Source organism: Chiroxiphia lanceolata, chromosome 9, assembly GCF_009829145.1.
Source record: "Chiroxiphia lanceolata isolate bChiLan1 chromosome 9, bChiLan1.pri, whole genome shotgun sequence".
NCBI lineage: Eukaryota > Metazoa > Chordata > Aves > Passeriformes > Pipridae > Chiroxiphia > Chiroxiphia lanceolata.
In genome coordinates this window covers 2,900,467-2,921,778 of record NC_045645.1, presented here as the reverse complement: position 1 = coordinate 2,921,778, position 21,312 = coordinate 2,900,467, and the positions used below count along the sequence as shown (strand labels likewise).

General features: G+C 39.2%; 1 protein-coding gene across 1 annotated transcript in view; it reads left to right on the top strand.

Moving 5' to 3' along the window:
* ST6GALNAC3 (ST6 N-acetylgalactosaminide alpha-2,6-sialyltransferase 3) overlaps positions 1 to 21,312 on the top strand; it is a 209,982-nt gene that overhangs the window by 121,808 nt on the left and 66,862 nt on the right. Inside the window, 2 exon segments of the mRNA XM_032696869.1 lie at positions 18,984 to 19,099; positions 19,101 to 19,372. Coding sequence (XP_032552760.1) covers positions 18,984 to 19,099; positions 19,101 to 19,372 — 388 coding nt within the window.

The following is a 21,312-nucleotide window of genomic DNA, read 5'->3' as shown; positions in this document are numbered from 1 at the left end:
GGTAACATTTGAATAGTTCTACAGGAAAGAAAGGTTGACTGCAGTTCTTCCATTGCATTTAAGCAGAATTTCAGCATAAATCTTAAAAGACTAGTGAATACCTGCATTTCAGTTTCATTTTGCTGTAGCTCAAACTTGAAATCAGAAGCAGATGACACTGTTTTAAAACAACCGTTAATAATCAGAAAAATATTCTTGACTTCCTAAAATGTTGGAAGTCGTTATTATTGCTGCTACTGCCTTATGGATAACCCAACTTGTTCTCATTTCACTGATTTCTCTGTCTGGTTTGTCAGTTTGCAGGTTGCTTTACTAGTACATGAGTTCCACACATGCACACACATCTGCCCAGCTACCTTTTTGGTGAAGGATACCTGGGTATCTCCTTTTCCATGTGGTGTGGAGCACGGTGCTGAGCTGGAGGCTGTTACTCTGCAGCACAGAGCAGCTCATTCTTTCCTTAGTGTCACCCAAGAAGGCTGAGCTGGGAAGCACTGTGTGTACATCAATCTACTCAAATTCAGAGAATCACAGAAAACAGGATAAGAAAGGACTTTGGGAGTTAGCAAGTTTGTAATTGTGCCCCTGGCAAGATTGTTTATAACTATGTTTTCACAGAGAAAGCTGCTTAAAGTCTAACCCAAATCTATCTTACTACCACCCTGCTCATGTAGAACAGACGTGGAGAATCCTTTGCAGCATGTTTTACATATTTGGAAACATTTATCACATCTCCTCCATTTTCTCTTCTCTTCTCTGCACTAACCCAGTTCTTCCATTGCTGGGTAAGTTTTCTAGGGCATGGATTATTCTTTTTGCTTTTTCTGGCCTTTCAGCAGCTGATCCAAATCTGTGCTAAAGTCAAATGCCCAGACTGAATTTACTATCAGTGCTGCTGAATAGAGTGAAAAGATCATTTCAAAACCCTTTATGTATGCCTAAGGATTATGTTTGCTTTTTTAGTTACTAAAACCTGTATTGATGATTTTGGTGCCACTGAGCACACATTTGGGACTTGTGGCTGCCATTGTCAGTGAAGGCTGCCCCACTTTAGAAAGTTAATTAATCAATTAAATTAGCTAAACATTTATATTGCTGACATCTGGCCAGCAGAACGGAAGTATCTTTGTTGGAATAGAAATCCATAGAAATCAAAGGTCATGCTCAGAATAAGATTATAGCATCATAATCTCATTACTTGAATTGGGAGGGGGATGTTGAGATTAAAAAGAGAGAGAAATGGAAGGCAGTATACATCAAAACTGATATTGGTTACAGAGCAAATGCAAAAGGCAGAAATTAGAGGAGACATGCCTGATTTGAACTTCAAAACAGTGAAAATAGCGTTTCATTTCTATTTTTATTTCAAAACACATCTGAGAGAAGGAATAATGTAGATGGAGACAAAAAGAGACTTCTAAGTGCTTTTCTTTTCAAAATTTGTCCAACTGAGAGATGGATGGCAGGGGATTTTATGCCCCAAACAGCACTTATAAGTGCTTTTGCTTTTTCAATACCATCCTTCGACTGAGAAAGGGAAAGAAAGAAGCAGACAAGGTGCCCTGACACATCACTTCTAAGTGATTTCTGTCCCAAAAGTATTCAAAAGACTGATAGAAGATTTTTTTTTCTCTGTTGGATATTTATTTTGTTCTGTGACTTGGCAGAAATGAAGTGGGAAGATGAAGGGAAACTCTCGTGAATTTTTATTTCCCAAGGTCAGGAAAGCAGAAGTCAGGTTTTCTCCTCTCCTTTTTTTTTTTTGGTATTGTTTTGTTTTGTTCTGATTTGATAGAGATGCTGCAAGGCTTCTTTTGAGGAGCTAAGGTAAAAGTAAAATGGAATTATTTCCTTCCTGTTTTGCAACAGTAGTGGCAGTGAAAAGATACAAGTGTGAGCTTTTATTTTTAACATAGATCAAAACTCTGTGAGCTTGTGATTAAAGCAAAAATAATCCAATAGTCTAAGAAAAGAATAGCTCACCTTAAGTATTTTGCAGCATCAGAACCTTAAACTGACGTGACTTTCCATTGGATCACCCAAAAGTATTGTGGAGAGACAGAGTATCCTCAGAGCTGAACTCAGACCTGAACTGCACACAGAAAATATCCCCAACCCCGAAGAACATGTTTCTTCATCTGTTTCTTTAAAAAGGGTTGTTTGCACTATTTTATAAGGTGACCTAACCTTCCACCTCCTCCAAAGTGCAGCAACGGTTGTTGTACAATACAATTACACTGTAGCTGTACCTTTTCAAACCCACAAATCATTCCTTCATGAATCTGGCCTCTTGCCAGGCCTTTTACCTCATGTTCAGGCAATAAAATTTGGCATCCCTATGGGATAGATGCACTGCAGGTATATTACTAGGCCAGGCATTCCAGACAACCGTCACTAATTGGTTTTTCTGCCAGAAATCTTCAGAAATTAAGCTTCTCTGGAGCTGTTCGAATTTCCAGGTGAAACCAAACCATTCTCCAGATGCAGCCAGGATTAGGAGTAGTTGGTTTCCCATCTATGCTTCTTCCTTCAAGACAGTTGAAGATTTAACTCTGTGTTCCTGATTAGTTTGTAAGAATACAAAGCCCTGGAATTTGGGTTCTGGATTCCCCTGTATGGGGGTTAGCTAATGAATTGTCACTGGAGAACCACAGAATACTTCATGGTAAGAAAGACATGCAGGCTGTTAGAAGGTGGGAATAGTAAAAGCAGTGAAATAAAGAAGTATGCCCTAAAGATGTGTGTACATAAGTTTCTGTGTTGAGCAGGGAAGTTCTGATGTCCACATTAAAAATGCAGCAAGAGTGAAATTCGAGTTGACATAGTTACAGATGCAACCACGTTTTCCTTTGGCAGCAAGGTCAAACTGGATGTCTCTTTTATCATGTGATATGGCAAGGAATCTGCTTTGCACCCTGAATATTTCTGTAAGGCTTGGAAATGCCTATGGGACTGTGTTCCTGAGCTCCAGTATCAGCAGGTCTCCTGTGTGTGCACATGGCAGGAGTTACACTTTGGACAGTGCTCTAAGTACAAATCAGTACCTACATCAGAGGCTCAGAACAGTCATGTTCTTTTCAATCAAAAAAAAACCCCAACCCTCCAAGGAAAGTAGGCTTTTAAAGCAAACCAATGGATTAAAATTAATTTAAAATAAATATTCACCACAATCAAAAGATTTTTCATCTAAGAATTCTAAAGATTTTCTGAAGAAGATGAAACATCTCAGCATGACAGAGAAGTTTATCGTGTAAGTTAGCTGATAATGTGATAGGAAATAAGAACTAAGGACAAATGGTCAATTGTTACTTGGTGTCAGGAAGGCAGAAATAAGATCCCAAAGGATCTGTGACAGCTCTTCTCTGATCTAATCTGCTGGATTCAATTTTTTGTTTCAACAATCTTGTTCCTGGATATCAGTGGGATGGAGGTTTTGGATTGGTGTCACAGGAAGATCCTAGAATAGGCATTCTGTGCAACTTCAGCTACCAAAAAAATATTTCAGTCTAAAAAGGAAGACACCTTGCAAGTCTAAGGCTGAATGTGTGTTAAATACTGGGGATGGGAAGGGTTTGCATTCTTTGATTTGTCACCTAAAGATTACCTGACTTTCTTTTCAGATTTGGCCGTGAGTAGATCAACATATGTGGGATGATGAGACAATGCTCATGAGATCAAGGAGCTCTCTACAAGGCTCATCTTGGCGTTCCAGTGTGAGCCAAAATGTTAGCTAGCTCTTGCCTGGCGTTTGTTATTCCCCATTCTTTGGAACAAAACAAACAAACCCCAAACCACCAAATAAACAAAGGCACAAAAACAAACCAAACCAATACAACGCTACTCCCCCCCCCCAAAAAAAAAACAAACCCCAAACCCAAAAAACCAAAACCTAAACCCAGAAACAAAAAACAAACAACAAAAAAGCCCCCCTAAACCAGAAGGAACTGGCTGCTGACAAAGGCCCTGAAGTATTTAGCCAGTAGTCTGATATTCACATGCTGAATGCAAGCCAAAGAGCTCTTGCTTGTGGAAAAGTATTAAATACCTGACTGTAGCTTTAGCAGTGAGGGTGATTGGAGGGATAACCATCTCTATTTGGCATGGCACGCTGCAGAAATTTATTGTTATGTTTTATGTATTTCTCACTGTGGAGCTCCTGTTCCAAAGTATGGTAGCTAAGCCTAGTCAGGGAGCAAATCCCAAGTCAAATTGTCTCATGCATGAAGACAGACGGTTTGGAAGGCAGGAGTCATTAGAGGGAAAGGATTTTTCGTTTTAGTTATGAAACTTAATTTCTTTTCACTGTCTTCCCTCCTTTGCCTCTCTAAAATACTGATAGAGGTTATAATTTCTGACAGTTGATGTAAGTAGTATCCAGCATGTAAGTAGTGTCCAACAGCTGAAATGGATAGTGTAATATTGTGATGGGGCCTATCACGTAGTGACAAGATTGGAAGGTGCTGAAAGAGTGTATAATTTGGTATAAATGAGAATCTTGAGTCCTGAAATTAGAGAAAATTCAGATCTGCATGCAAACTTCACAGCTCTCATACAAGTCCTGAATTTCAGCAATGATCACTCAGATGGGGCTTACTGAACAGCAGTGTGTGATCAGAGACACACAAATGAGAAGGAAACCCTTCCTCAGCAATATAGCAGAGTACCAAGCAAGCACATGGATTTTAACCCTGCCAGAAGATGGTTTTGTCTCGTGTTGCTTCACGGCAAATCCTGCCTTTCCTGTCTTGGAGTGCTTTCCACCTCTGGCATTAGTGATGACTACATCAGACACCTGTGGTCTCACTGCTGCTGGCAGATTGATCACACAGGCAAGACAGAGAAACAGCCTTACAAACCTTTGGTCATTGTCCTTAAGTCGAGTATGTTTTAGGCATTAAATTGACTCAATGATTCTAGAACCATGGAGTGCTTTCTCTTGGTTTCAGAGTATTTCAAAACTAGGGAAAATTTTTTGTGCATGTCTATGCTTTGTTGGTTTGAGTTTGTTTCGGTTTTTTTTTTTTTTTTTTTATAAACCTTTTTTCAACAGTTATTTTGATTTTTTTCCTGAAGTTTTTCCAGCTGCTGATAATGTTCAAAATAGCTCTGTGCTGTGTGGGATCAAAACAGTTTTGGCATTACAATAAAGCACAGCATTAACTGTTTTGTTTCAACAATAAAATGGAAAATAAATGAATAATTTTGTAAAATAATTATATTATCAGATAGGCAGGACTCTGGAGTTAATTTGTGGGGTGCATTTGTTATCTCCACAGTTAATTACATTTTGATTTGAAATGTGCTTATGAGGAAGTAAACAGCAATGTGTTTAATAGTCCCTGTATCTGGGTCACTCAAATAGTGTTTATCCACCCCACATCAAATGGTTTGTGGGCAGAAGGGTGTCCTGGGAACATCAAGGCTCAGCAAGATAACAGCCATGCTCTTCACACTGAACTTCTTAATCAACAGGTAAGCAGAAGAAATGGCTTGTGTCTGGTCAGCTATCCAGGAACAGCAGCCAGATGCTTTGCCCTTTCCAAATGTACTCTGCAGAGGAAGGAAGCCATGCTCTTGTTTGCCCATTAGATAGCATTATCTCTGTGGAATGCCAATTCATATCTCCTTGTGCCGTGCGTGGTTCTCACATATGGGATTTTAATAACCTTCACACTGTGCTGTGAATTCATAAACAGGGCAGAGAGAGGAAAAGCACCACAGGACTTTATTTTTTAATTATTGCTCTTTTGAAAAACAGGGTCTGCAGGATTTTTGCGAGGGTCTTGTGGCAGAACCAGCAATTGTTTTGCTGCTGCAGTGGGGTTATTCTAAGGGGAGGGGATAATACAGTGTTCACTTATGATACACTTTTTCAGAATTGATTTTCAGTATCCTGCATTTCATAGCCACAATAATTCTGCTGTGTTACAGTCGGAGCTGTGGAGGTCTGATTTTATGGCAGTTTTTTCCCATTTTCTGGAATGCACTGAGTTCTTGCAACATACCTCTTCTCCTCCTCCCTCTCCTCTGCCTCAGCCTGAGAAGCCACAGTTTACTGCTCAGTGGACACTAGCACACGCCAGCAGTCTTTATTTGTGTTCTGGAGAAGGCCTATTCATGCTGGATCTGTGGGGTTTTTTCTTTCTTTTATCCCTTGTCCAGCCCCAGAGTCCATTAGAGCTGCCACCTCTGCATCTTGGCCACGTTCCTGTACTGGTGAAGGCACCACTACTAGTTAGTAGAGCTAAAATAACAAGAACTCGCAGCATTGGTCTCTGGGCACAATTTACTGTTTATCATCTTGTATTCACTGCTAACAGCCTTAGAAAGAAGACCTAAGTGTCTTCAACTCAAATTCCCAGTGTCTACAAATATCCCACGAAGGAATGAGCCTGAACTGTTTGATACAGCCAGTTTAGCAGTCCTGGAGTTAGTTCACACGTGCCAGGAGGGAAATTGTACTCTCTTGCCTGCCCATACCCTCTGTCAGACTGCCTGGAACGAACCTGTGGTGATGATCTCAGGTCATTCTGGATTCCAGTCTTGTAACCATGCCTAATAATGTTTTATCTGGAATAAGATTTATTAGGTGTAGGTTCTGTGCAGGATTATCATATGACATGCAGATCGAATCTTATCATCCTGTTTTCATTTTAGGAACGTTTCTCTCTCCTCCTGTATTTTCTATGCTATTGTTTGTGGCAGGCAGTACAAAGAAACAAGAACAGACAAGAAAAAAAAAGAGAATAATTTTTCACTAATTATTCAATTTTCAATATATTGTTGTGGTTTTGGGTTCTTTTATTTTTGGGGAGTTCCCCGCCACGTTGAATAGTCCTCACTATTAAAAATGTGTGCTGTCTTTTTCACTAAAATTCATGTAATTTCCTTTTCGTTCTCAAAGTGGTAGAGATGTAGAATTACTGAAAAAAGTATTTTGGAAATACCTCTGGAGACCATCTTGTCCAACATCCTCTATAAATAGGATTAACATCAAGGTTAGGTCAGGTCTGTGCCTCTTCAAGCTTTGAAAATCTCTAGGGATAGAGACTCCAGAATCTTTTGGGTACCTGTTCTAAAGCTTAATTGCCCTCAGTTACAAGGTGCGTTCCTTGAAAAAGAGATCTTTTTTAATGGGATATCTATAGCCCATCATTATCTTTTCCTCAGCTCATCTGCCTTGGGTCTTTTTTAGCCACCAGAACACCGTGACTGTCTGACACTGTGCGTGGTGGGGTAGCTGAACACGCACGCAGACACACACTTCTTCAGACTGCATCTATAATTCTGCAGTTGTATGACTCAGAGAGAGGGATGCCAAAACTTTCACATTTGCTTTGTAAATATTTCTCAGAATTAAGTTAATACATCATCTAAATCCTCCATCTCTCTCTTGCTGCTTTTAGTTTCGTTAATATGTGTGTACATAGATGCGCTTTTTTAAAGTCACTAAGCAGGCAAGGGAATGTAGAACTAATGTGACTGTGGAAAGTTTTCCAACCTGTACTGTCTGTAGAAATGAAGAAATGTTATTTCTATGTGAGCCAAGGTTCGTTGCTGTCCTTTTGGCTTTTCCACAGCATAAGCTGTAACCTGGGCATTTCCTTTGGATTAGTATTTTATAATTATTTGACTTCAGTGGAATTTTTTTTGGCTTGACTGCATACTCTAGTCCCTTGGATCTGTGTGGTGGTGAGGTGGAACTTAGCCTCTCTGGTTCCCAATGTGTGGTTGTGAACTGCTGATAGCTCGAGGTGCAGCAGAGCCTGGAGCCTGGAGCAGTGTTGTTCCAGAAGGAGGAGGAAGGGAGAGGCACAGCTTGTTTGCTGTAGAAGCAGTTATCAGTCTTCCATTATCTCTTCCCTTTCTAGGCCATCAGTTGACGTGTATTTTGCCATATTCATGGTTCCAGCAAGGCACAGCTGTCAGCAGGCAGATGCTGTCAGAGGGCACTGATTTTCCCCTCCCTTATTGGTGCCCCTGAGAACCTGTTTTGTCAGAACCGTGGTAGTCACTGTTGGATCAGTGTGAGTTACAGAGCCACTGATGAGCTGAGGTGCTGACCTTTAAGATTGCTTTTCAAGTTTCAAAGATCCTGCTGTCATTACAGTCCTTGGAATCACAAGCTACATTAAAGTCAACAGTTTAAAAAATCAAAACAAAACAAAAAAACCTACACAAACTGTGCACTCACAAGCAGGTGGAAATGTAGAATCTGGTTTAACCCATTTGATGCCAGCAATAATAGGAAGCTGACATGGCCTCCTAGGTTTCCATCCCAGAAATAGGCTTGAGGTGGGAAACAGTTTTAGTAGTAACCAGGAAAGTCCATACAGCACAGAACATCAGTATTTGTGCTCACATGCAAAGAAGAAACACCATATTCTGGCTTTGTGAGTAGATAGCTTACATCGAGAAAATACCCTGCATCCTTTTCACAGGTTGAAGCTGAAGGGCCTCCGCTCCTGCCCAGGCAAAGGAGCAGCACTATGATCTTGTAATGGCGCAGAATATTTTTTTGAGCTGTTTCATTTTCTGGTCCCATGTCTAATTTATTCTTTGGTGTAGAGTATGTGTTGTTAAGCCCAGCCCTACACAGATTCTCACCCCAAGCTTGACATGTGGCATGAGAAGGCTTCCTTGGTGTTTCTCTTGCTGGTGTGCTGAGTCCTGTTTACAGATAGAAACTTGTCCATCTATGAACTGCAAATCCAAATTCCTCTTCACAAAATTCAAGACATTAGGTGAAGTCTCTATGAAGTCTCTGGTGCTGTCAGTGGGAGTTTTGCTTTTAACTGTAATGGAGGCAATCAATGTGCCATACATTTCCCAAGAAAGTCAGGTACATGACAGTGGTATTTTTCTCTTAAAGATGTATGAAAAGGAATTTCTCTTTTAAAAATTTAAATTATAGGTAGAAGAGCTGTATGATTATAATAAAAATTTTGGAGGTAGTGTTGTTTATATCTTATAACTCTGTCATTGTCAGGCCAGGTTATAGCAGAGAAAAAGATTGATAGGGTTTATTATTTCATCTTTAATAAGAGTTTGTTTGCAATTGCTTCTAGCATGTTTCACCTCATAACTTACCACTTCAATTTGTGTGTGTGTGTGTTATTCAGCACCTCAGGCCTTGGTCTAGTTCTGAGCTCTGTCATGAGGATGCACAGACCTGCACAAGACCCTGTTGATGTCAGTGAGGTTTGGCAGAGGCCGCTGTGCCCGGGGGCTTTTCTTCAGCCCAGGTTTTGAAGTGAGGGGGAAGTGGGGCTGGTGTGGGATATGGCAGTAGCAGAAACTGCTCTGTCAAGCTCCATGAGTAAGAAAACCGATACAGAATGACTCTGAATTATTTACAAATTGTTTCACCCCAGTAGTTTCCACTTGAGGGTGCTTACCGAGTTATCACAGGTATTGTTAGTCCATGATACAAACTAGTGTCTGCATGAAATCTGCACTCCTTAAAATATGGTTAGCGGACATAGGCACTGAGGATATGAGTAAAAGCAATCAGAAGGGAGTATATGTACAGCAATTTTTACTTTTGAGACAGACCTTTAACTTCAAAGCCTTGAAATATGCAGCTCTACTCCAACAGCTTTCATTAATGACTTAAGAGACCGTAAAATAAATCTCCCTAATTATTTAAGCAGAACTCTCCAATCCAGTTTAAATTTCTGTCCTAGTGCCCAGTACCATAGCGTTTGAAATTTCAGATATCTGAAAAAATTACGATTTAACCTTGTATCTTTCTGCAACAAAAAATGATTTTATGGTCTTGAAATAAAAGGTATTTAAAACAATTCAGTTTTTGGACTAGGGCCTTGTAAGTGAAGTTTTAACCTGAATGACATTTTTACAGAAGATTTTAAGCATTTATACAGTCATAAAATGGTAGAGCAAATATTCCCAAGATACCAATGAGGGGAAATAAATGAATGTGTCCAGAAGCAAGTATGTATTCTCTTTTAGATAAGGCATCCTGCAATTAAAAACACCAGACTTAGAAAGCTTCTTAAGATATTTTGTCAAATGAAAATGCCACTGTTTTTAATGCTATTGTACTAAACCTTATTGTTATTCCTGGCATGGATATTATTTTTTTTTTATTTCAGAAAAATGGATAATTAGCATTTTAGCTTATCACTTTCCTTCCATGCATACAAATAATTTGACAGATAGACCACCAAGAGAGACAAAATTAAATAATAGGTCTAGACAGCATGGAACTGAAATAAATTAGAGGTTAAGCTTCCAGCCTGTTAGGTGGATTTTCATGGGAAAAAAGAGAGGGAGAGTACACAAGGTAGTTTTTCTGACAGTTTTTGCTACTTACCTTAATATAATTTCTCCATATCAAATCCAAATAAATTGACCTGAAATAAGACGTGCACTTCATACTAGAAGTCCCTTAATTTATTTGAGAGTCCAATTTTTTTTCAAACATTTTAGATTAGAGGCCTAACAGGCATTCCGCATCTGTGATTCAGCCAATAAGTTCCTAGATAATGATCCATGATTAATGGTGAGTGCTGATAATAGGAGGTTATTAGAGAAAGCAAACTTGGAACAAATCTGCTGTATACATTATATACTTTACCCGCCATCTGTGGGTATTTATAATAAATACAAATTAAGTCAGTGGTTGGAGTAATCGATGTTGTGCGTACGTGACAGAGAATTCTTTAGACATAGTCTTATGGTAGGCAGCTTCATAGTGAGAATTCTGTAATTTTTTTTGCACAGATACTTATTATTACTTGCAAATTAAAAGCAGTTTTTCTGGAGAGAGGCCTTTTGGCCTTGGTTGCTTTCAAGGATGTCACTCTGAAGTCCACTCTGTAAGGAAGGATTACGTGTTACTTTACCTCTGCTCTGCTGCCACACACGGTATTGGATGTAAGAAATTGGTTTTGTCCTTTTGTACTGAGATTCATTGGCTATTCAACCCATGTGTTAACAGGGCATTCCTCCCTTTTATGTCTCCTTGAGTTGTAAGTGACATTTACCTCCTTGTGTTTCGTATTGTTTGCTGAGCAAATATGCCTGTATAGAGAAGGAACTATTTTTATCTTATTGCCAAATGCAAAACCAGAAAAGAAATGCAATATAACAGAGAATTGTAGAAGATAAAGTAAAACTAGACATTATGATACCGATAATTTGCTGAATCAGGGATGTGTTTTGCTGGTGGCAAATATACTCTTGCAAATACAGTTTTGCAATGGAGTGCTAGAAGGGATGCCATAGTTAGCATCAGGTGATTGTGTTGTGCTCTGAGTTGTTTATGATGTTGATGGACAGTGTCTGGTTTATATTGTGTTTTCCAGTAACTTTTGTGCTCAAAATTCAAGAGTCATCATGTGGTAACGAGGGCAAGTGAGCAATGTGGTGGATGTCAAGATAAATGATTTATTGGATTGAGCATTCAGCAAGCAGTATTTGGTTGGAAGAATTCCCAGCTTTTGAACTATTACACAGTCATGATATTTAAAGCCTGTATATTTGTAAATGGGTAATAGATGGAGTGTCAGAAAACACTCTGGTTATTTATGGTCATCCACTAAACCTCTGGGGTGAAGTTAAGAATACTCTAGAACTAGTGTAGTTAGTTTGATTTCCCAGTTTGAACAGCTGTGAAATTAATTTTTCACACACTGTTTTTCAGGGTGAATGCTGTTTTAGTGCCTACCTTGTGACCTTGCCGTATGGGGTGTGCATGATGGGGTTTGCCTCTCTTCCATAACAATTCAATCCTCAACGGTGTTTCACATGAGCATTTCCACATATGTTCCTGGGCCTACTTGTATTTTTATGCTGGTTTTTTTTTTATATGCCAAAGAATACTCTACTTTTATGTGCCAAAGAATATTCAGTGGATCTGAAACTGTAGACATCCTGTGCCTACAGATGTCAGGGTTTCTGGTTACCTACAAGCTATAGTATTAAATCCAGGAGTGAAGTATCCATTTCCATCTGTTTTCTGCTCGGGCAGTTGCAGTGTCAATGAAAAAAGCTATTCCCTCTGCCTAATCCTGAGTTATCCGATTGACATGTCTGATGAAGCTTTCTTCACAACAGTTATAACTTAACAAGCATGTTTAGGTGATTTGGTTCTTCTCTTTTGCTAGATTTCTTTCCCAAGGCTCCTGGTTTATCTTCCTGGCTATATATCAATATTTACTTTTTCTCAACTCCTCTTTCCCCTTACACGTGTCTCTTTTAAACACTAAACTGGATTCTACCTTTTCATAGGTTTTCTGAAGTGTTTTCTGTCCCTCTTCTCTTTTGGTAATCTGTTTCAGTTAATTTCCTTCTCCTTTTGTGACATATTCCTGTTAATAAGTGCATCTTCTATTGACTGAGAGGGCACACACAGGACAGGAAATGCCTTAGGGCAAAACTTTCTTCACCTGCCGCTCTCTCAGTGCCCAAAGTCCCTGTTGACCATCCCTCCTCCAGTGCTCTGCCTTGCCTGGGTCCTTCTGTTGTACTTGAAGCACCGAATTTGGCAGCTCCCTTCCTCCATTAACCCTCCATGTAGAGACAGAGCAATTTCTCCTGTTCTTTATTTACTCCTTGCCACCTTTCTATTTTTGAGTCTTTTTTTTTTTTTTTTTTTTTTTTTTACCAGTAGAGCTATCAGGAGTCTTTCCACAGTTTATTATTCCAGAAGAAAATACTGGTGTAGGCTTATTTGAAAGGTGTCAGTTTTTGTAAAGTTTCAGCTGGAAATTAATGTGAACTACCATTCTTTCACCTTTTCGTAATACAGAAAAGTGTTCAATTGAAGGAACATTTTAATTCCATTTTAGAAAATTATTTAAATGTTATTTTTGAAAAATAGTTAAAATATTTTGATGAAGGTGGAACTGGTTTTACTCAAATTTTGTTTTATGGGATTGTCATGAGGGGTGTTATCTTTAACTTTTCAATTTTTGCCTTATATTAGAATAGAAGAAAATACAAAAAAAGAGTTTGTTCTTTATAGGTCATGTATTTGACTCTGTTTCTACTCAGAGTTTTCTCACTTATATTTGAGGCATTCATTTTTCAGCTCTCAATAGCATGAGGTGTACTTGATTCTTGCTTTATTTCAAAGCTGCCTGTACTGTCCCCAGTAGCAGCAGCAAAAGCAACAACATTCTGGTGAGCATTTGCTGTGCTGTATCTGGAAAGAGGTGGGAGCTGGCATGGAGTTGTCTGGAGCTGTCTTAAGTGAGAAAGATGACACTGCATCACTTTGCACTGTGATTCGTGTTTGGAAGGTTTGAGTTTGTGGGGTTGGGTTGTTTTTTTTTCTTTTCCATGAGAAGGAAAACTAAACTGTTTTAAAAATACACTTGCTACTTGAAAGTTTACATGGGGTAGGCGACTCTGGCATGCAAGTTTCAACCTCTGCCCAAAGTCTGAGCTTCCTTTGTTCTTCTTTCTCTTCAGCACTGACATCAGGAAACCTGATAAGATACTTGTTCAAGCAAAAGGCTGGTACAGCCCCTTTAAGGAGCTGCAAATCAAACGACAGTTCTGTAACAATTGGATCAGTGTATATAGAAAGAATTTCAACCATGGTTGTTTATTCAGTCTCTTACTGTAGGATTAGTCCCATTAAGTGCCTCCTATGCATTCCCTTCCAATTCATTCAATTTAAATAAAAACTTCCTGCCAGCAGTCATGTACATATCAGTGACATTCATCTAAATAAAATATCCCAAGCACTTGAGTCTCAGGAACAGTCTTATGAAGAGACACATCATATTCTATTTATTTGGAAATGGGATGCATGTTGATGTAGTGCTTATTTCAAAATAATGTCAAAATGTTAAAATCTTTATGAAATCTTAACATTAAATTTTATGAAGACAGAGATGTTTGCTGGGATGTGAAGCTGAGGGCTAGGACCAAAATCAACTGCTGAAGATAAAAAACCCCACAATACTACCATGGAAGGGAAAGGGGAACAACCACAAACTCAGGGTAATAAGACTGTGGTTTTTTATCATTTTTATTTTTACTGCTTGATGTTAGTAATATAAGGTGATTTATATACAGTGCCATATTAAATTGATAGCTCTTGCTGGGTGAACATACAAGCACTGTCTTTCTTTTCTTTAAATGTGCTGAATTTTGTGTTGGAGAAGCCTGGCAAGTCTTTTCTCCCAGTCAGGGGTCTGAAGAAAGTGAGTAAGTGTAGATAAAACCAGCTTGTTTAATCACTGAAACACAGGAAAAATTAAAATACATTTTTTGCTTGTAAAGTAGAGCAAAGCAATAAAAACAACGCCAGACGGTTAATGCCTCTCTTGTACCTTTCATTTCAAAGACCTCAGAAGAACATCAAGAAGAATAAAGGCAAAATCTATTCCCTAATGGCATCATTATAAATGTTGTATCCTCTAAAACTCCGAAGACATCCAAGAAGAGTGGAAGAATAAATGGCACTGAAATAAAGAAAGTCTCTCTGGAGCTTTGTTCAATCGGCTTTGTTAGAATTCACTCAAATAGGATGATTATAAGAAAAGATCTCATTTGTTTCAACATTAAAGGAGCAAATTAATATGTGGCAAGCTGCTAATAATTGCCTCATTATGTAGTGAATGGGCATTGCGTCCAATTTACAGAATTACAATGATATTGTTAAAGTAACAATTGGGAAAGTTTAGTCTGAGTTTCCTGACTCTCTGTGTGATTAGTTGTGGGATTCAGAATGGAACAGAGTTGGTGGTTGGAGTGAGCTCTCCAGTGCACCACTGGCCTACAGTGCTAAGTCACAGGAGAAATTAAGCTTTATTAGTGGAACTCCATCTGCATAGGTCCTGAGCTGGATTTGGTCCAGCTGAAGAGTAAATCTGACAGTCTCTGCTGAGACTGGAGCTGGTCTGTCAGGGCACTGTTTTATTGAACTCCACTGACTTGAGCTGAAGTCTTGGCCAAGTGATTGAGAGACCTGGCCTGAGAGACCTCAACGGGGGATTTCAGCAGACCTGCAGGTCTGTGGTGGAGAAACTTGGTGATCCAGGATCTGTTCCATGGGGAAACCCACCCAAACAAATGGTCCTGTAGCTGGAATTTCGATCTCTTGGTGGAGACATATGAAATGGTGGGGGAGTTGTTTCAAACTGGGCAAGTAAGCAATTTTCCAAATATTGAAATCCTACGTAGAAGAGAATCATGTTTTGTGACCTACTTAAGTTAGATTTGCTTGTGACCTTTTCTAATTCTGGCTGATTTTGTTATTTAATGATTTGACCTTTGATTCTGTGAAGCCACTTCATTGCTAAATGCAAAGATTTAATAACTAGAACTGTTTGATAAGTGACCTTTATTACACAGCTATTTCTCTTTGCTAGAAAAATGGCACTGTTTTGCAAGTTCTAATTCACAGTTTTAATTATCTTTTCTATTGTCTAAAAGCTTGCACAGGAAATGGAAAGGTCAGACATTTCATTTTCTTTACTGATTAAAATATAAGCGTTCCTCAACAGTTACAATGTCTCATTCAGGCAAAAGATGGGACAATTTGTCAGAATCATGCCCGGCTCCTCTACTGAGGACTTCTACATCCTCCTGGTCAGCAACAAAATGAATAATTTTCCAGCAGCAATAATAGCTCTGTGGTGTGTAGAGGTGAAATAATGTCTAAGTACATGAAAAGAGAGCAAAAGGTGAATGGTTCTCTACGTTTTTTTTTCTTTAACTCATATATCTGTGATGCGAGTGAATAAAGATCTTGTGAAAGTTAAGCCCTGAATTGACGTTCTCGGTCCAGAGACCATAAACAAACAGCACAGGTTTCCGTAGGGTCCTGCCAATCTGTATCAATCCTGTTGCTGCCAAACCATCTCTACAGATGAGAGGGCAGCCTGGACTGCCTGCCAGACTCATTTTTGGTTTATCTGATAAGGCTGCTGCTGAGTTAGTGTTTAATTGCTACCCTGGTGTTTGTGACGCAGACACCTCTAAACAGTTGCTGTTAATTGCAAAACAGATCACCAAGAAGGCACTTTTTCTCCATTTTTCCAGTTTCCTTCTCTCTGCATTCTGTGTAAGAATCGTCTCTCTGCTTCTGTTCATCATTAATACAAAAAATACAGCAAGTTAAATGGAAAAGTGGTAGTTTTTCATGCAGGTTAGGGCTATCATGAGCAACCTGGCTGCCAAAAATTGACATATGGGAAAAGGGTGTGAGGTATGTAGAACTCCAGAGTATGAGGTGAGGGGGAAATAGCATCACTCCAGCTCCTCAAGGATCATAGGGAGCTGTCAGCTGTGTCCTAGTTCAGTAACAGAAGCAGCATCAGCACCTACCTAGGGACTTCACCTATCCAGCCCCTCAGGCACAAAAATCCCTGTGCCTGAATGGCTCCTGGGGGAGCCACCTGACAGAGTAGCTACATTTGAGAAGTTTTTGAGTCTTAAAGGTGATATGACACCCATAACTGAGCTGGGTTGTAGTAACAAACAGGAATATTGTGTTAAATGAGGAAAATGAGAAAGTTATTGTATGTGGATTTTTGTGGATTACTGGAACTGCCCCTTTTGTCCATGAGACACAAACCAATGCCACCAGCTGCTGGCCTATGTCCACAAGGAGTTCAGTGAAAGAATATTGGTGTGTGTTTTCTCATATGTTGAGGAAGATGATGCAAAAAGATGATGAAGTCAGTGGATGATTCTGGAGTCAGTGGAATATCTGTCACAGGTACCAGTCAGTCTCCTAACTCTCTCAGGGGTCTGTTGGGAAATATGCATATTGAGACATGTAAAATCTTTCTACATTGTAAAAGATATTTATTCTGAGATAGGGCTGGGAGGGGGTAAGCCTCTGCCTCTGTTGAAGAAGAACAGATTGTATGTTGACCTAGTGCAGGCATTCAGTATTATGAAAGCACTTTATAAATTGGAACAAGATAAATGAATCACAACAAAAGAGCTAGAAAACCAGGGAGACAATTGCAGGAGTGAGTGTACTCAGTTTATTCGAGCAGAACAGTTACACTCAGTGAATAGAAAATGTGCAGTGCATTTCTAACTAAGGTCAGAAAAAAACAATTCCAAATTTAAGAGAGCAGCTCCATTGTAACGGAGAAGGAAGAATTTTTTTGGGAAAAAAAGCAAACCAGTGGTGAGGTTGAGACAAATTTGAATGGAACCAGATTCTTGACCAAATTGGCTTTTCCTGTCTAGCAGTTTCATATTCAGCATTTGTTAGTTAGAAAGTTCACCCTGAAACCTATAAATTAATCTACTGGGACTTTAACAATTCACTTCGTGTTAGGATATGAGTTATGCTCATGGATTTGTTTAGGTCACCCAGCCATGTCCTCATAATGTATCTTAGAGAGAATGTCTGTAAATAAGCAGTAAACAGAAAGACTCTTGTGTTCAGCTGCATCTCCTGGGATTTCATCCCTGCTGTCAGAGAACTGTGCAGGACAGCGCTCTAAAACTACAACAGCTGAAAAAACCTGCATGGTGTTCTGCGAAGGAAACGTTGCCAATGCTTTTGCATGCTATCAGGAATCTTTAGCTATTGAAATGAGGAAAGAATGTTTTCATGAACCATTCACATGGAGAAACTGAATCAATTACAATAAAGAAATCAAAGCTTTGAAATTGTGAGGTTTATTGCAGAAGTCTTGCAGGATGCATCTTAGTTCAGCACAATATTTGTCACCCAAAGATGAGATATTTTAGCTGTTACAGTTTGAGTCGCTTCAGGTGTTTATCTCCTGTCCTTATATTACGCCTCCTTATCAAAGAATTTGATGTTTTGTCAGCAACCACGTCCTAAGGTTATAGCGGTCAAATGTAGCCAGGATATTCATCCACAGCAGCTAAATGAGGTGTGATTGTGAAGAGAAATAACCACAAGTCTGATCAGAAAAGCACCCAGGATTCTGTCAGACTAAATGTTCGAAGAACGTGAAGGGAATTATTCCTAAAAGTATTAAACTGAATTCACTGGCTCCCAGCTGCGAGTATGACAGAGGATGAAGTCTGTGACCATACAAAAAATTGTAGGTAATCTCTGGCCTGAATGATCTTCTGTGGGTTTTTTTGATGGATTTAGTTTTCATTTGATTTAGATTTCTGACTGAACTTCTCATACAATCCAGTTTAAATACAGGGCATTTCCTTTTAGTCTACGGGTACCAAAGAACCAAAAAAAAAAAAAAGAAATTACTCTTTATGCTTTGACAAATGGAACATCAGATAAGTCCCTATATCTCTGTTAGATAATTTTTTCCTATTTTCAATTCGTTCTGGAGAAATAGCACCCTAGAACATGGTCAGGAAATACTGTCTTTGACTTCAATTTTCCCAGGATTAAGTTCCTAGTTCACGTGTCACCAGTCCATCTGCCTCTCATTTTTCATGGGTCATAACCACGCTCTGGAGAGAACAGCATATTTCTCTGTCTACATGTCCTTTCCAACTGCAGGATTTCCATACTACAAGAGTGCTTTTTAGATATACATCTAAATCTTTTGACTTCTGTCACAAATTTTGGAACTATTCATTCAGACACAGAAAGACAGTCAGTGTACAGTTAAATTTCCAGCATTACTTTTTCAGTCGTTTTCTTTTCCTATTGTTGACAACACCTTGTTAAAAGACAAGACATTGATCTAAGTATTGTTTTCTGCTGCTCCTTTATTTCCTTGGGTTTTTTAGTGGAAAGAGTAACATTTAGAGGGAAAAAGGAATGATTATTTGTATAGTTGACTTTTCAAGGTGGAGAACAAAGGCAAAGATTGGATCTGCCTATTTCACTAGAAAGGTTTGCATTCAGAGCTTTGTAGTGGTAGAGTTTTCTAGCAGCTCTACCACTTGGGGATTGTGGGTTTGGTGTATTTTTTTCTTTTTGAAAGAGAAGCATTGCTATCAATTTGTTGTACTGTACCTGCCTTTCTATTAACTGAATTTCAGTCTTCATGTTTCAAGATTACACTTGCCATTAGTTTTTGTTTCCGTCTTCCCCTTTACAGCTGACTGTGCCTCTGTGCCGTTTCAAACCTGGACAGATGGCTGGCCAAAGGGGGGCCGAGATACAATCCTCCTGCATATGGAGGATGAACAACGCTCCACGAAGCTACAGAAGACGTTGGGAAAAGGACGACCATCAGAGTGGTCTCTCACACCAGCGTGCCTCTCCTGCTCAAGAACCCCGAGTACTTTTTCAAAGAAACCAACAGCACCGTTTACGTGATCTGGGGACCTTTTCGAAACATGAGGAAGGATGGGAATGGCATCGTGTACAACATGCTGAGAAAACCGTTGACAGCCCCCAGTGCCAAAATCTACGTGACGACGGAAAAGCGCATGAGTTACTGCGACGCGGTGTTCAAGAGGAGACAGGGAAAGACCGGTAAGTCCTCAGTGTGAAGAACAGTTACAGTGTTTGACAAAAGATACGAGAAAAGGCCATGCCGGATGCCAGCTACTAAGTGAGTCCCCAGATACATTTTTAATGGATTGTTATATGGTTTTGACTGTTATAAGCACTTGATGAGGCAGCAGCTAGGCCCCATTTACCCCACCTACGCTACCTTCTGTTCGTTCCATTTCTGTTGGCTTGAGTCCCAAAAATTGGATATCTTCCTGAAACGTTTTCAAAGCTGTGTGTTGTTTTCAGCTCAATTTACTATTGATTAAGTTGACATTTTATTTGAAGAGGATAATCCGACACAAACAGCATTTCCAAATACGCAACCTTGCGATAATTCTGGATATTGTATTTCTTCTCAGTTGAGAGTTGCTGTAGCTTTTCTTCAAACGCTGACCTCAGGGTTATACATTATTTCTCTTTCTTGGTGAAAATGGATTATCAGTGATACTGTAATAGATTTAGGTTTTTACCAGAATTATACTGAAATTCTATTTTCCATGTCCAAGAATTTGCGTTTATGCTGCTCAAGTGGAGGCTGTAAGAGATGGAGGTGGAGGGCCACTGTATTGGCTGGCATGGTCAAGGTAAAAATTGGATTTGTGGAATTAAGACCACAAAGAGCAGGAATTTGCAACCGAGCTGCAAAAATTCAGATCATTTGTGTTTTGGCAGGGAAGAACACCTGTCACACACACTCACTTGAGTTAACTGGGAAGGAGTTTTCAGATCACTGCTGTGTCTTAATATTAATTTTTGAATTTACGCGTCATGAATTTGAGGTTGTGAAGAACTTACAGCTATTCTGACCAAATTAAAAATATATTCACAAACAGTTAAATGCAATCTGAACTTCTGGCTTTTAAAGTAGAAGAGCTTGTTCTCTCAAACTTGTTTCACTTTGTTATTCAACTGTCAAAATTTGGTTACAGTTGATTTTTGCTATTTTTTAAACTTTGAAACATAGGGAAGATCCTGCTCCTCAGCTTCTTCACCATGTGCACATGTTGCTGCTGTGATTCTGGAGTCAGAGGGAGCTCATATATGTCATAAAGTTGTCAAGGTTATCATGGCTTCTTTAGTTTAATTGAACAAACTGATGAAGAGGCTAATAGAGGAAATACACAAGATCCATTCTTCAAAATTGACCTTTAATAATCCAAGTCATCCTGTTTACATATTAATCAAGATAAATATGATCATGGGCACATTACTTCACTGCTAAAAATAAATTTGTTTATATTTATGAGTCAGTCAGGTCACGGCGACTTTACAATACTTTATCAAAATCCTTATTATGAGACCAGCCCTTGACAAAAATCTCCTATTTTTCCTTTGAAAAAATCTCATCATTCAATGTCAAAGTATCCTCATCTCCAGCCGAATCCACTCCTCTTCAACAAATTAACACATCTCAAGCGTTATAGTTGCGCAATTAACACAATACAAATGCTTCTTTTCATGTCAAAAGCAGATTGAACTTCGCTTCTCCCAGTGCTTATAACTTAGTTCTTAAGCAGCCTAAAGTCAAAGTGGCCCGTGTTCTTTCTCCTTAAGCTTCACCTTGTGAACAGTGGTAAATTTTTATGAGCCTGCCTCATGGCCCACATCACATGGCGTGTGCATCCCTTTGACACTGTGAAAAACCCACCAGTTCTCACAGTGGCAACCAGATAAAATCCTTGTATCTACTTGCAACTTTCATTTTTAGCCCTGCTTTCCCACATCAAATACTTAGTGATGTCTTTAACATCATTTAATGCTCTCGTCAGCCAGAAACAAGGGAAATGATTGGTGTGTCACCAGCCAACACCTTCTGTATCTCAAGAAAGCATCCTGCAGTTCCCTACTAATCGGGGACCTCAGTTTGGAAACTGTTTCATTTTCTGTAACATCTCAATTTGCAGGACCTGTCTGCTGTT